Source organism: Colias philodice, chromosome 31 (assembly GCF_061535455.1).
Source record: "Colias philodice isolate Cphi_HAF_F1 chromosome 31, ilColPhil1 Martin Lab GWU primary, whole genome shotgun sequence".
Classification (NCBI taxonomy): domain Eukaryota; kingdom Metazoa; phylum Arthropoda; class Insecta; order Lepidoptera; family Pieridae; genus Colias; species Colias philodice.
The window spans coordinates 1,558,989-1,575,489 of NC_143116.1; the positions used below are offsets into that span (position 1 = coordinate 1,558,989).

At 33.2% G+C, this 16,501-nt stretch overlaps 3 protein-coding genes across 4 annotated transcripts; 1 reads left to right on the forward strand and 2 right to left on the reverse strand.

The window, feature by feature from the left end:
* Window positions 1-359: 359 nt before the first annotated feature.
* LOC149475050 (protein LLP homolog) lies at window positions 360-896 on the forward strand. Its single transcript, XM_089713958.1, has one exon. The coding sequence runs from the start codon at window positions 454-456 to the stop codon at window positions 874-876; it is 423 nt and encodes a 140-aa protein (XP_089570084.1). The 5' UTR covers window positions 360-453; the 3' UTR covers window positions 877-896.
* Window positions 897-2,234: 1,338 nt separating this feature from the next.
* On the reverse strand, window positions 2,235-3,868 carry LOC149475051 (uncharacterized). 2 transcript variants are annotated; one of them, XR_016318148.1, is made up of 3 exons: window positions 3,321-3,868; window positions 2,434-2,701; window positions 2,235-2,397 (listed from the first exon to the last, which is right to left on the reverse strand). XR_016318148.1 is itself a non-coding variant. In XM_089713956.1 (2 exons), exons 1-2 carry the CDS (start codon window positions 3,627-3,629, stop codon window positions 2,558-2,560), a joined length of 453 nt encoding a protein of 150 aa, XP_089570082.1. In that variant the 5' UTR covers window positions 3,630-3,868; the 3' UTR covers window positions 2,235-2,557. The 2 variants fall into 2 exon arrangements, 1 of the variants encoding a protein (XP_089570082.1); XM_089713956.1 differs by having other exon boundaries at window positions 2,235-2,701.
* A 7,165-nt stretch (window positions 3,869-11,033) lies between these two features.
* On the reverse strand, window positions 11,034-14,353 carry LOC149475052 (uncharacterized). The gene is made up of 2 exons (XM_089713965.1): window positions 14,012-14,353; window positions 11,034-12,266 (listed from the first exon to the last, which is right to left on the reverse strand). The coding sequence occupies exons 1-2, from the start codon at window positions 14,107-14,109 to the stop codon at window positions 11,888-11,890; spliced, it is 477 nt and encodes a 158-aa protein (XP_089570091.1). The 5' UTR covers window positions 14,110-14,353; the 3' UTR covers window positions 11,034-11,887.
* Window positions 14,354-16,501: the final 2,148 nt, after the last annotated feature.

A 16,501-nucleotide genomic window follows, 5' to 3' on the forward strand; every position in this document is an offset into this window, starting at 1 on the left:
AATGAACAAATGTGTGCTGTAATAATGGTGACTTATGTATCTTAAATGGTTAAAATTGGCATATTATGAGTTAAACAGAAGGAAATAATCGTATTTAAATAATTAAAGTAATACAAGAAATTACTTATGTTTAAATAATTGTTAAAAAAAGTATAAATGTTTATTCCGTTCCAAATGGAGTTGTTATTCTTTTTCGATAACTCTTAAATCAATGTGACGTTATTTTTGGTAAAATAATTAAATGTATTTGTAAGGTATTTCTATAATGTTTTATCTGTATTTATTCGAACAGGGATTATTAATTATGGCAATAATGTGTCACCTGTCACTTTCATGTGGACTTTGATTTTGACGTTGCCAAACTTTGAAGTTTGATGTTTTCTTTTGAACATGCGTTTTGATAAACACGAGTGTTATTTTCCAAGATCTGAATAAAACTAAATTGTAAACACCATGGCGAAATCTATACGCAGTAAATGGAAGCGAAAATGCCGTGCGATCAAACGCGAACGTTACGCAGTGAAAGAATTAGCCAGATTGAAGAAAATGCTTGGTGTTAAAGAGGAAGAAAAAGTTACAGAAAATGAGGTTATGGAATCTGACCAAGTAATATATTTCGATGCTGCCCAGTTGAAAAAAGACAAGAAGAAAAAAAATAAAAAGGAACCGGAACCCGAGGAAAACCCAGACGTCGAAATGAGTTCGGATGACGAAAAGGTTGAGGTTGCCGATGAAAAAGGTGAAAAACGAGTATTCAGCACAAAAACATTGAAAGATCAAAACGGACAGTATCCTGTGTGGCTTCATAAGAGAAAAATCGCGAAACTAACGAACAGCAAGAAAAAGTTGAAAAGGAAAACTAAAAAGCGTAAATAAATAAATGATAGTTTTAGAAATTCTTGATTTTTATTTATAAACATTAAATTTGCAAGAAAAAAATGCATAATTTTGCTTAGTTGTGTGGTTATGAATTGTAACTAATGGTAATTATTTTATTTAATAATTTACAAACACATCTTATTCCATAAGATTATGATTGAGCTCAAAATCATGTGGTAATTTATAATATTGCCTTGAAGGTTTGATACAATAGATAGAATAAAAACTACAACAGATAGTTTTGAAAGAATATTTTTTTATTTTGTTTCTTGGTATTACTAGTTGAAATAATATCAAATTGATTTTAAGTTATAACAATCGTTTAAACATCCTAATGCAATGATCTCTCCTCACTAAAGTTAGATCTCATATATTTACTCATTTAAAATCATTTCTTACAAAAACAATCCTTTTAAGTTCTATTTAGAGCGGCCGTACACTGGCAGCTCGAGCAGTTAACGGCTGAGCGACATACACAGACTGCTCGAGCAGTCGGTCGTTGACTGCTTGAGCTGTCGTTACAAACCGCGTAGTTGACAGTTTGAAGTGGTCACGACGGCTCTTAATTGAGAAGTCATGTGTACGGCAGTGAATGAATGTCTATAGTTCACTGCGGGGTCGCGGCTTCAAGCCGTCAATCTCAACTGCTTGAAGCGGTCCGTGTTTGGCCGCCCTTACACAAAAACTAGATATAGTAACAATTATGCTTACATTAATATGATTTGAATCTTTTACAACAATATTTAATAAATTTTTATTCAGTCTTTAATGGGAAATGGGAAGATAACTTTATTTTTAAAATATGAAATACTTTACATTAGTGCCTTAAGCATATCCTGAACGTAATAATAAAATAGTAAACTTCTCAACTGATTTAAACAAAATTTGATTTCTTATAAAAGTAAGTTATTAATATTTATTTTTTTTTAACATTTATAAATATTTTCAAAGCAATAGTTTCAGCTGAAGTTTAATTTTGAATATCATCTCACATAAGAAGCTCGGGTGGTTTCAGTTTTAGCTGGTTTCCCCCACCCCCTCTCTCACGCAAAATGAGCGCTTGACATCAAGTTGCAGAGAAATGCCCTTATTATTATTATCATCTCACATAAGTTTTTGTCCGTTTGTCTCCTAATTTCAAGTACAACAAAACATTATTGGAGTAAAATGATGAAATTATACTATTATTTATAACTAAAGAAGATACTGATTTAGCACCATTATTTATATTATGACAAACACAGTTTCTGAATTGAGAATTGTTTTTTTAGGTTTGACTAAGCTTATGTGACATACTAGAAAATCTTGAAAAAGAAAGAAAGAAGATGTATGTGCGCTACATCTTTCTGGTACCATTTTATTTATTTTTTTTAAATAATCTATACTAATATTATAAAGTTAAAGAATTTGTTTGTTTGAACGCGCTAATCTCAAGAACTACTGGTCCTATTTGAAAAATTCTTTCGGTGTTGGATAGCCCATTTATCGAGTAAGCCTATATTCTATATATCATTTATGCTAAGACCAACATAAGCAGAGCCACGCGGGTGAAACCGCGGAGCGCAGCTAGAGTGACAATAAAGTGCAATCAAAATATGTTTTGAGACATTCTTACTTGAGATGTTCAACAAATACTCAATTCAGAAACCGTAAAAGATGTAGTTGCGTCCCGCACAACTCATTCTAACGGTTGATATGTAAATGACCGTAATTTGGCTTTCTTCAGTTCTGCTATATGTCCCTCTGCTGAGAGGTGTCTCATCAAGGTGCGCGTTGGTACGACCACATTGCATATAGTGCAATAGCATATGTCACTTTCTATCTGTAAAAATAGGCATATTATAAGAAAGTGATTATATTATGTAACATATTTTGTTTATTTATTACACTTTATTAGGCTAGTTAATAATACAAATTACTTAAAACAAAAACTTATAGCTAAACTAGCACAGAGGGCGACCTTATCACTAAATAGTGATCTCTTCCAGGCAACATACAAACATATTGATACAGATCTATGAAAATATCTATAACTTCATATTAGCTTTTTTATATATTCATGTTTAATGTATGGGAGGCATAATAACAAGTAAAAATCATGTAATATTGTTTTTTTCTGGGCAATAAAGTGGCAAGCTACTAAGTACTAGGTGAAAAAAACTGAAGAAAATTAAAGTTTATTTGCAACTAAAACAGATAAAAATTTGTAAGTATATTAAATAAAATCAAATTTTCGTTTAACTCAAGTTTTGCCTGCTTTTCATGTATATAGATAGTACACAAAATAAGAAATCATACTGAAAAAAATCCAGTAATGCGATCGGAACTTTTGAACTACCTACCTACTCAAAAAAACTATATTTTTTCATATGAAAAGTTTTCGAGTTTTGTGCAACAGACTACAAAAAGTTATGTGCTTTACAAGAACAATCTCTAGGTACCTGGCGTATCAAATTCTCAGCAAAATCCTCTTTATGTGGGTACAAGATCATCAATTGCTTGTGATTATGAGATCTCTTATGATTTTCCTTGTCAACTTTAGCCAAATTAAATTCGTCGTTACAAATCACACATTTATAAATATTACTACAAGTTATGATCCCGTGATAGGAGTCGGATGATACAACGAGTTTTTTACCGTTCTTCAAAGTTAGTATCATGTAATCTTCTGTTTCTATAGAAATAGTGTTATTGTTCTTTTCAACGTTCTTTTCAACTTGTTTTGGACGTCGCAATAACGGAATCGACATTTTTTAAATTTATAAATTGGTGACACTGAACACTTTAAACTAATAGATCGTTAATATTTAATATTCAATTCATAAAAATATTAAAAACTTTGCAGGTCGCACGAAAATTCAAAAGTGTGGGTCAACAAAAAATTGTTTACGTCATATTATTGAGTGATATTTGAATGAACTACATGTCTTTTGGAATATAGTTAGGATCGTTTTAACAAAATTGGGACTTTTTACCATGACGCTAGACGTAATTAGGTGGTAATTAAAAAATAGCTCTTTAATAACTTTAATTTACAACCATGTTGATGTACAAGATGTACAACAACAGTTGAATATTTATTAATTTTTTTTGGAAAGTCGTTATGTACCTACAGATTATTTTATGATGACTTTTTTTTAATATAAGTGTAATATGAATCAAATATAATATATTTTATGTGATCAAAAATTATCTACTGAAATAAATTGTAAAGATTTTATTCATTTTTGTCTTCTAATGGGTTTATTGGTCAATTTAAGTTTATAGCAATTATTATTTACTACCCTCTTGTCACCATTTATAACGGCTCCCACATGGCTCCCACTCATAATTATTCAATTTGCGCAGTTTATACTAGTATTTGTATCAAAGAGTAAAGTAATACATACGGATTTGTATTCTCTTTGGCGCAGTCAATGGAGAGATGTCTTCATTTTAACATGAAATCTAGTTATTTTGGACGTTACTATGTTCGTACCGAAGCGTACGTAACAATGTGCTGCATCTACCACAGGGCATACCATGCACCGTTCTGAAACCTTAGGGATTGGATTTGTAAACAGGGAAAGTAGAAGACAATTATAGTAGGTATATTACTTTTTAAGCTATTGCATAGCTTCTATCGCGTGCCTTGAGCGCGGGGACCGAATCGAGAAATTCCGTAACGAAAAAACCTCACGCTCCCCACTCCGACGGGCTCGGAGGTGTGGCTTGAAGGCATGCTATGCAATAGCTTTGCCACACGTCTTTTTTATTGTTTGTTTATAAACAAATGTTTTTATTGTTTGTTTATATACAAATTGTGCAAATGAAAGACAGAATCAAGCTTATTACGGCGCTGTCTTCATTGTATATTGCATTGCTGACGTTCAAAAGCATACATATCATACACACGTGGATTTTATTGTTCATAAAGCCTACAAAAATCTTGGTTTCATCTTGCGACAAGCTGATCCATTTAACGACATTACTTGCTTGAAAGTTCTATATTTTGCCTACGTACGTAGTGTTCTCGAATTTGCAAGTGTGATCTGGCGACGCAATATAAATGTCACATTAAAAGATTGGAAGCAATACAAAAAATATTTGTGAACAAAATGAATTATAAAACAAAACATTATTCGTTGAATTATGAACAGGCTTGCTCACATTATGGGTTAAATACTTTGGAGGATAGGAGAGATATAATAGACATTATGTTGTTATACGATATCGTGAACAACAAGTTTGACTATTCCACAGCGTTGGAAAATATAAAGTTTCTTGTACCCACACAGCGTACCTACTCGCCATACACGCCTATTCCACGTGCCGGCTACATCAACTAATTAATTATCTAAAAATGTCACCGCTCCATAGGCTCCCGGACATTTATAATAAAAAATTTTCTTCTTAAAAAAATTAAAATAAATATCAGAAATTAAAATATTTTCTCTTATCATTTGTAAAATTCTTAAATACTAGTCTTTGTTCACATACGTAGGTATATTATTTTTACTACCTATCGGTGTACCTTTTAATTGGCGTAGCTTAGTATTTATTCATCTCAAAAATTGTATCACTAGCTGTAAGGTACCTTATCATAAATAAATAAATAAATAAATAAAAAGGAAATGGAAGGGGGATGTGGTATTACTGCGTTAGAAGTGTGTTAGCACACAAGTAATTTTCCTTTATAATAATTGTCTACTTACTCTAAAATGTTAGATTTAAAATCCAGCATCGACCATCGTACAGACGGACTACTGAATTTAAATTTGCTTAAAGCAGGTAAATAAAGATTACAGTTAATGCACAAACTGGCTTGTTTATGACGATTTTATTTCACGGTTTTATGTTTAACTAGCTTTCCGCCCGCGTTTTCAAAGAAAAACCCGTATAGTTCCTGTTCCCATGGGATTTCCGGGATAAAACCTACCCTATGTGTTAATCCAAGTTACCCTCTATATGTGCTAAATTACATTGTAATCGGTTCAGTAGTATTTGCGTGAAAGAGTAACAAACATACACATACACATCCATCCTCACTAACTTTCGCATTTGTAATATTAGTAGGATAGGATTAATTTATATACCTGACTAGCTGCGCTCCGCGGTTTTACCCGCATTGCTCCGCTCCTGTTGGTCTTAGCGCGATGATATATGTATAGCTTATAGCCTTCCTTGATAAATGGGCTATCCAGCATCGAAAGAATTTTTCAAATCGGACCAGTAGTTCTTGAGATTAGCGCGTTCAAACAAATTAGTATAGATGATGATTTATCGATACCGGTCGTAGTCTATACTAATATTATAAAGCTGAAGATATTGTTTGTTTGAACGCGCTCATCTCAAGAACTACTGGTCCGATTTGAAAAGTTCTTTCGGTGTTAGATAGCCCATTTATCGAGGAAGGCTATAGGCTGTATATCATTACGCTTAGATTAACAGGAGCTTAGCCACGCGGGTGAAACCGCGAAGTGCAGCTAGTTTTTGTAAAATCGAAATGAAATTGGAACTAGTGCAATGTGTGTTTCTTTAAAAAATCTTAACTTTATCGTAGATTTTGTAATTTTGCTTTTTTGAGCTACGTTATATTTCTGTAGTTATGATGATAACTCGTTTAAAAAAATAATTCATTAATTTTTTATATTTACAAATCAACGTCCGCTTTTTAAAACATCATTCACTTTTTCATGATACTCCTCGTATTCGGAGGAAGATTGAAAAACAAACATTTTATCCCCTTCTTCTCTTACTGTCTTTTTTCCATGTAGATCCTTTTGCTTGCTAGAAAATATATCTTCAGGTGTCGTTGCGTCAGTGCGAATTTCTTTTTCTGTTATTTTTTTGGCTTCATGTGATTCTTCATCTTCTATGACGTCACCGCTGTCACTTTCATCGGAATCGTTTTGCTTTTCTTCTGTTTCATTCATTGTTATTTCTGGATTATCATCTTTTGCAGTTACATCTTTACCAAGATTATCTTCTGTTTTTGCTATGGAATACGCAAAATTGTCTTTGGTCTCTGTTGTAGTTTCATTTTCATTCCAAACTTCTAATTTTGCAGGATCTTTTTTGATATTGCCAACTATGCCAATAAGTTTCTTATATTGTAATGTCAAATCGCTTAAGGAATTAGAATTAACATTATTTTCATGCTCTTTACTAATTAATGTAAAACTATCTCTGCGTATTTTATTGACATCGTTATTTTGTTTTGTATTTTCTGTTTTTTGAGTGGTGTCTTTGTTAAACGCATTATTTTGCAATTTCATTATTCCTTCTATTGTTTTCTCAGCGATCATTTCAGCCACTTTATTAAATTTACTTGATAGCAGGACTTTTTCAATGAATTTGTCAATTTTTAGAGTATCATTTTGCGTAGATACTAGCGATATATCCTGGATCATATAATACAGGGAAATTAATCCTGAAAATTAAAAATACTTTGTTGGATCAACTTTTAATGGCTCCCACTGAAAATCTTATCTATAAAGGCATTTTATGTGTCAAAAAGATTTGAAGACAAAGAATTGTGTTACAAACACAGGTTACAAATCATTATCTGTATGCTTCTTGAATTTACTAATAATATTATTTATTTAGTAAAGCCAGCAACATCACGAATAAGAATATTATAAACTTACTTAGAGAAATACAAGCCGTTTTACACATTTTTACATTAAATTATATTGCATCGTAAATATTTTATGTTTACATTAAATTGTATAGATAACAATATTGAATTTTATTTTTACTCACTGCGCTATTCTACAATTTATTTTATTTTCATTTGAGTATTCTTTAAACAAAGTCAACAGTACAAACAAACAGCCACAATCGCATATTAAAAGGTCGTCAATAATTAATGTCCAAGCAGCGTTGTAATAAACATTCATTCAAATTTGCACCTTATTTCATTGCGTTAATGTTCAAAGTTTATCGCATCACTCATTAGAGAACTCTGCCTTATATAGGTTTGGGCAGACTTTTGCTTTAGACAATTGCGAGTGTAGTTGTTTTATTGAACGTAAATGTTCATTTTGCAAGAAATAAGACTAAATAACGACACGTCTTTGATTTAATCGATGTTTAATTGATCATTTTGGAAAAAAAAGTATAACAGAGATAGAAATTAGAGTCTGGAGATTCACTTAGGCTACTTTTTACTCGGTATACTACTCGTATAGATTGGTAGGAGAGAAATAAAAGACCTTAATATATTTTTAAAACCTTTTATTCAATTAAAAAGTGATATATTGACACAGTGATAACAAATAAAATAATTGCTTATTAATAATAATACTGTATAATCTTCTTATAAATATAAAAATGAATCGCAAAATTTGTTGGTAAGCGCATAACTCGAGAACGGCTGAACCGATTTCGATAATTCTTTTTTTATTATATTCCTTGAAGTACGAGGATGGTTTTTATGTAGAGAAAACGTAAATATGTACCACGGGCGAAGCCGGGGCGGACCGCTAGTATACATAATAATAGTGTAATTTAAGAATCACATCAGCTTAAAAAGCTTATAATTAAAATAATTTAACAGTCATTGGTTAAAACCGCCACAAAAGTTTGAATAAAACTGGCAAGTGCGAATGACAGAAAAAAGTTTTTGTTACGGTGCACTTACATTAAACGAGCTAGAGCAAGAGCATTCTCCCCGTCCGATTAGGGCCCTTCTGGCCTCCTCCACTCAAGCGACAGCTCAAGCCGAGGTTCGTGGTCCCCGTCAAGGGGGGACGCCCTTGTGCATGTCGCTACCAGGGTGAACCTTCAGTTCACCCCCGCGTCCGCGTTAAAATGTAGAAGCCCTTCTGGCTAACATTGAGAGACACGACACAAAAAAAAAAAAAAAAAAAAAAGAGCATTCTTTCGTGATCTTTTGGTGTAAACGTAACTCGTATTCAGTGTTGTTCAGTATTAGATTTTTTCCTATTTACGCTAAATGAATTCGACATAGTGGGGTTAGAACGAGCATTCGACCGTTTAATGTAAATTCACCGTTTATAATTTCTTGTCATGTGTTATAAAAATAATTATAAATTATATTATAAGTAACTAAAATAATCAATATTATTTGATAATATTTTAAAGTCCGTTTTAAACCGACCCTACATGATCATATTTTTATTTAAAAAATGTACAAAAGGTATTTTCAATTACGTACAAACAGGTGCATTGATTACAAATATATGATATGCAATTGCAAAATTTATTGTGTATGTTTATATACACAAAATATAAGCTGTAATGGCCCCTCTACACAATGGGCAGTGTTGGCCCAACAAATGATCGTTGATGTTTGCCGCCATTACGGCGATTATGTAAAAATATCTACAATGACGGCTATCATAGACATTTAAGCCCTATATACTTTATTAATTATATACCATTAATAGTGATAGCCTCTACTCGCCCAACGCTGCCCATCGTGTAGAGGGACCATACCACAGACATGTATATTTAAGTAGACAACGCAAGTACCGCGATCTGTATGAAAACCAAGCGTGTCATATTTTTTGTACTGACCTTGACGCGTTATGACGTCACGAGCGCTTTTTAGTGATGTTAATTTCATTTTACGCTAAATCGATTAGGCCGCCACTCGCGCGGCGATTCTAGTATCGTCCTATCCCATCGAAGTAAATCGAAAGAAATCAGATCAAACTAGATCTATGTCTAAGAGGTAGTCAAATAAATGAATCGTAATCGATAACTAAATCGATTCAAGACAGAAAAATGATAATTACCTTAGACAGAGGGATGATAAAATAAAGTTATAAACCTTTTAATATTCTAACAAGTAAACTAATGTGTTTTAGCTTTTTCTTACATATGCCCATTGAGTTACCATGTACTACGTACTAGAGAGGCCATCGAAAGAAAGTAATGAAACTGTCAATCAATCAATCTTTATGTCCCGTTGCATCGATCCATTTTCCTTTTATGTTCGGGTTACTTGGAAAACTGAAAAAACAAACATAGTCAGCAATAAGGAGTTTTCTTAAAAAACTCCCAAGATGACACTTTAACTAATGGCGTCCATGTCATAATATTTATTTTTAGTACCTTTGTATTAAAATACTTAAAAGTTCTAGGTCAAGTCGTATTAAATGACAAAAAAAATCTATGCCTTTTTTTCTGAAAAATTGCTCCTTCAAATTATCATTTTTCTGTTCGATTATAAAATCGATTAGAATCGAGAACTGTTGCATCAAATGAACATCACTAACCACAAAATTGGACAGAAAAATGAGAACAGAAAAATGAGAAGACGCTATTCATTGCTTGTTATCATACGACGCGATCTTTACCGTGCCAAGTAAAAGCCGCAATGTATTCCGAATCATTTCGTATGATTTGGTATCCGTGTTTGTCACGATCGTTTTCCACAGTTATTCTTTATTTGATTTTAAAATAAATAGTGCATATTCTGATTAGAAAATTACTTACCGGTGGAAGGAAACATCTATGCTAACTCGGTCTCATCTATGCTAACTCACAGCTGTGGAGTTTCTACAGTTTATAACGGCGCAATTCGGCATTTTACTTTATTCAGCTTCACGTCTTTCCTTGGCGAACTGCAAGCGCGGACTGAGTGTAGGCCAGCGTCAAGTAAGTTTCATAAACTTAGTTTGGACACGGGAAGTACATACACTCGCTTAGTCTATCTTGATACATGTCTGTGGACCATACACTCTTAGCCTTTAAGCCTGGAAACCTACGTTTATAACGAGACGGAAGTCCGCGGTATCCTATCTATTTCACGCTACTCATGCAACAGTCAAATCTATCCAAAATGATGAATGATTATTGTCATTAAATAGCCGACAAATCACTAGTGATATTACAAGTAAAAACGTGTAAATATGCTATTAGCACTCGGGCAGTGCACGTCGAAATGTGGGTAAATAATTTTAATTCAGTTGTCTCCTTTTCGCTCATGATAGTTGAATCATGCCATCTCACTTTGACGTCTAATCATGTGTGCGTTAGTGAGCCGTTTTTGACGATCGAATGTTGTGTTGGTAACTTATCTACACCTTTTTACTTACAATACCATTGCCTGTAACACTACCAGTCAACGAGTGCTTATGTTACTACTTAACATCAGGTGGCCAATCTACCCCTTCGCTTGCTCTGCGAAAGAACATAAAGAACTAAAAAAACTCAGTAGAGATAGGATACCGCAATCTTCCTAGTCTCTCTATATATCTAGGAACTCACTTTCCTATTCTATGTATAATCTTAAAGCATTCTCTACTTAGTAGATAAATAGCCAATATTTTTGGAACTACATTTTCATAACTACCCTTCATAATAACATTTTACGCATATAAACAATATTGCTCTTAATGTGACGTTTTGGTATAATAATTTCTACAATGTTAATAATACTTTCGCTTACATTGAGCAATTTATTTAAGCTATTAATTTTCCAATAATCATTTCCAATACTGACGCTACATTATTAAAATTTAATGCTTACTTAATAAACAACAAACATTTTACGTTAGTAGATAAATTTATTATAAGAAATAAAAGAGGCAGCAAATATTCTTTACTTCCTGTCTCTTTCATTCCTTTAAAATTACATGAGATCGTATTTATAAGTGAAACCTAGGCGCGTTGAGAGTATACGAGAGTTTTGGTATTTTTGAATCTTGCCAAAGAAGTTTCACTTCTGACACGTGTACTCGGCGTACACGCTCTTTTTTTAATCCGAGTCACTTTTACTCCTAAGATCAGAAATTTTTGGTTACGATAACGTATTTTTATTAAAATTATCAAATAAATATACCTATAAATACTTTCATAAAACGATTGTGATATTATTTATTGCAGTTTCATCTGGTATCCCGATTGAATTTGTTAGTTATTATGTTATGTAACTGCATAAGTTAAAAGACTATTATTTAGTCATCTTTTCGATCGTAAAGTTATTCTTGTGATTCGCCCTTTGCGTCTTCAGTATTCCTTCATGTATAATTATACGAATTCTAGGCTTATTTCATTAGTGATTCTTTTTAAAGTGCTTTTTATAATCCTTCCTCGTTATAACTATATTACATTCATTGCATTCTATCTTCTCTTTTTTATATTCAATAGGATATAAATCCGAAACATCAACATCTTCTGTCTCATCATTAACTATTGTTTCATTGAATTCTGTTTTCCGAACTAACAATTTATACTCTGTGACCTTGGTCATTTCCGCTATATTATCTGTATTCGAAACTCTTTCGAACCAAACGTCGTTGACGTTTTTCTTAAAGAAGATCGGTATCTTCGATTTGAGGTTGTAGTGGTTGGATCGGATGTGGTATTTTAGTCTTCTCAGTTGGGCGAAGGCTTGGTTACACGCTACGCATGCATGTTTGTCTGCAATAAGTCTGTGGAAGTAAGGTGTTAGGTGTTGCCACATCAAAATATTCTCACAAGTATAGAACGCATTTGTTTCGAAGAAGGTTAGATAAGAAGCGATCTAAGAAAAGGACTACCACCAAAATGTACCTAAATGTAATTTGAAATTACGATTTTACGGTTACATTCTTCTCTTACCTAAATGAAATTTGAATACAAACGTTAACTACTTAACTTAGCTCTCTAGTTGGTTTTAATTAACAGCTATGACGTCATTTGGCGCAGAGCCGATCATTTTCTTAGTTAAATTGCATAGAATCGCTTTAGGTGGTCGAGGGCTTAGAATACATTCATATATACTGAGGTAGAAACGGCATATTATCTACGCGTAAAAACACATTCCGTTTGAAGTCAGTAAATTTAGCTTGGATGAGTTTAGTCGGATATGTTACTAACTCTTTTCGGCTAATAGTTTAAATATAAGTAAGATAGTAATCTTTATCTAATGCGAACGGCTTTAACTGCTAATTTGCTCACATATACCGCTTCTACGTACGTTTATACATGTATTCTAAGGTCGAGGGTAAATAATGTATCGAGTAGTACGCATGTGCCACCCTTTACCTCGAAGGCGACCACACAGATCGAGCTACTTTTACGAGCTTTATCACCAATTAATAAAAGAGTACAGACAATTATAGGCCTAATGTTCTCTACCGACTATAACGTATATTATGACCCTAATATTATAGTATCAGAATCGGAAAGCAACATGATAATATGCTCTACTAAGCCCACTATAAAAGCCGTATATTACAATAACAGTATGATACGTTGTAGTGGGTAGTTTCCTTTATGGTGCAATTACAGCTTCGTGATCGCTATTCACCTCTTGACTCGACCAAACATTAATTTAAAGTTTTTTTTAATTAAAAAAAAATCATTCAATCATTTAATCATTGAAAAAGTGTCGACGCAAACCACTGTCTACAGCCTACACATTAGTATTCCCTTTAGATTACGTCCGAAAAATCGCTCTTAACATGAATACGCGAGTCTCAAGACAAGTAGCGAGAGTATCCTTTACGATGCGCGTTCGTTATTCGCGTCGCTATACTGTGATTGTGTAAATGCACCCTAAGACTGTAACAAAACATCGAACACAGTGTAAAAACGGCAAATGCTTCCAAATGCAAAGGCAAATACTCACATTAGAGAGTTCGATGATCTGTTAAGCCAGCTAATCACGTATCTGCCGCAGGGGCAATATTGGAACAATCTCGGTTGATCAGCGGTCGGAGCAATTTCAGATGATCTCTAAATTGCCCCTGCATGCCTATACACATCACAATTAAGGAGCCAATTTAGGGTACAAATCCAATATTGCCCCTGCTGCATACGTAGGTGAGTAACCGGTTTTATAATGTACTAGTGTATGAGCACCCTTATGCCAATGTCTATGTCGCCTATATTCTAATTCTAATGGAAATCATCTGACTACAAACAAAAAATTTGTATTTATTATTTGATGCGATAAGAACGTAAATAATCATCATGAATCATGACCGAAACAAAATACCTACAATAATTATTATTGTCGCCTATCTATTTACATAACTGTGTTATTACCGGTATTTTATTTTAATACGTAGTTAAATTATTATACCTACTAACAACTTGATAATGTAGGTAATAATATTTATCAGACTGAGCGTTATCTATTAAAAAAAATGATTCTATTGGCTGAAAAAAAATTAAATAAATATTATAAAACCTTTTCACGACTTTAGTCGATGTAGGTGGAGGCATTTCAATTTTTGGTATATCATTTGAAATAGTTTCTGTATTCTTATCTTCTGATTGTTCAGTCATAACACTGTAGAAATTGTACACAATTGCAAACTTCTATTCATTTTTACGTTCTGTAATAACATATTTTAATTAATAAATTCACGATTTGTTAGTAATGATCAATTTTTATTGCTTCGAATGGATTTTTATTTATGGCGAATTGCGTCATTAAATTCTTATCGATTTATTCACTATTCCACTGTAAGAAAGTTAAAAAAATAATAATAATTGGAATATTATTTCGTTAACTCGATGTTGATACCAAACTTGTCCATCTATACTTTCTTCAAAATTTATTGCTAGTATTAAAAATATGACATTTGTGAATAAGCTAAACTTGAGTTATTATACAACATTTTTTTTTGTATCTTGAAGCCTCAGTTAAAAAAAAAATTATGCTATAGCACAAAAATAAATTTTATTCAACAAATTCTTGACTACAACAATTGCAAAATTCTGCAGGAATAAATCGTACTGTGAATGGGCTCTTTATTGTGACACTCTTGACAAGTGACAGCATCATTGACCGCAACTTGAAATTTTAGAACCAATAATTGTACACTCCAAATATATGAACTTTTCTCAGAAAAATCACCAAGTGGCAAGTTTCAAATCGTGGATAATTATACCGGCGAGCCTGAACTTCTTCTAATTTGAGAAGTATACTACAATAATTTACTATTAAATATTGTACTATGGATAATATCTGCCGTATCTGCTTAGAATCTTTAGAAGGAAAGTATAAAGTATCACTTACAGATACTTTTAAAGGTCTAAGGGTGCACTCACACACATCAGTCACCGTCACGGCACGTCACCGGACAGGATTAAAAAAAAATATGTATCAATAGTTCTAGTATGACTCTGTTCCCACACGACAGTCGCCGGCACGAAATCTATCAGTGACGTCCCCGGTCAGGCACGTCAAATAATCTTTCCATACATGTATCATACTTTTATCCCCACTCACCCGGTGCCGTCACGTCTCAGTTCAGTCAGCGTCGTGCTACCGTCAATTGCTACATGTTCTCTAGCGTGACACACGTCTAATCACTCACTAACCTGATGTATGTGTTCAATGATTCAGTCAAACCGGCGACGTGACTGACGGACAACATGACGGTGACTGGTGTTTGTGGATACGTACACAAACCGTCACCGATCAGTCATCGGTGACTTGACGGTGACTGATGTGTGTGAGTGCACCCTAAGAGTATTTAAATACATAAATTCCATAACAAATATTGAAATAAAAGAGAATGATGGCTTCCCTTTCTCTATGTGTTTGAAATGTTATGACGAATTGGAGACTGCAGTTAATTTTAGAGAGAAATGTATACAATCTGATAATAAATTAAGAGAAGATTACGGCCTACCAAAAAATGATATTACAGTATGCATTTTCAAAGAAGAAAGTAATGACAATGAATTGTCGGAAAATTATAATAGTAACAATGAACCAATGATAGATATAAAACCCTTGCTTAATTCTAATGTCTTAGAATATGATACTTATGAATGTATAACTGAATGTCCATCATCTAATGAGGGTGAGGTTTTAACTTGCAACAAGGGTAATGTTGTTTCTAAAGCAGCAAACACCTTGCACAGGCATCAGGCTAAGAAGAAATGTGAAGTGACTAGATTTGAATGTGATGACTGTGGAGAAGTATTTAAAAGCAAGTTTAAAATGGCAGAACATTGGAAAAAAGTGCACTTGCCAAGTAAACTGATTTGTCCAAACTGTAAAAAGATTTTTAAAGCATTGACATCATTGAACAGGCATAAGTCTCAGAAAATTTGCCATAGAATTGATGAGAAATGGATGCACATAGAAGGTGTTGGTAAAAATAGAGTATTTACATGTAAGGTATGTTCATATACAACAAAGATATCATTCAGTATGGTAAGACATGTCCGCAACCACACTAATGAGCAACACTACACATGCTACATATTGTCCCCATAGTTTTAAGAAAATGTCGTCATTAGTGTTCCACCAGGATAACAAGCATAATATTTCGTCACAAGGACAGGAAAAGTGCAACAAATGTGAGAAAATATTTCGAGACAAGTATCAGTTCAAGAAGCACATAGCCCAAGTTCACGAAGACCCAATAATACAATGTCCTGTATGCAAGATTTCTCTCCGGAAGGGTGGTCTTAAACGCCACATGAGTAGGCATGCTGGCCGCAAAGATTTTACGTGCGATGTTTGCGGTTGGTCAGGTTATAATAACGGTGAACTAACAAATCACAGGTTAACAAAACATTCTGAAGATAGATATACTTGCAAATTGTGTCCATACAAAACTCACATATCTAAATCAATGAATAGCCATGAGAACAGGCATAAAAGTGGGCAGTTATGCTGTAACATCTGTTTTGTATTTGTAAAAGATAAAGATAGATT

Bases quoted from the DNA above. Each gene is read 5' to 3' on its own strand.
- LOC149475050 (XM_089713958.1), top strand. From the start codon at position 454: ATGGCGAAATCTATACGCAGTAAATGGAAGCGAAAATGCCGTGCGATC.
- LOC149475051 (XM_089713956.1), bottom strand. From the start codon at position 3,629: ATGTCGATTCCGTTATTGCGACGTCCAAAACAAGTTGAAAAGAACGTT. The intron at 2,702-3,320 runs GTACCTAGAGAT...CTATTTTTACAG, and splicing joins CTGAGAATTTGATACGCCAG to ATAGAAAGTGACATATGCTA.
- LOC149475052 (XM_089713965.1), bottom strand. From the start codon at position 14,109: ATGACTGAACAATCAGAAGATAAGAATACAGAAACTATTTCAAATGAT. The intron at 12,267-14,011 runs GTTTTATAATAT...TTACTTCCACAG, and splicing joins TCGACTAAAGTCGTGAAAAG to ACTTATTGCAGACAAACATG.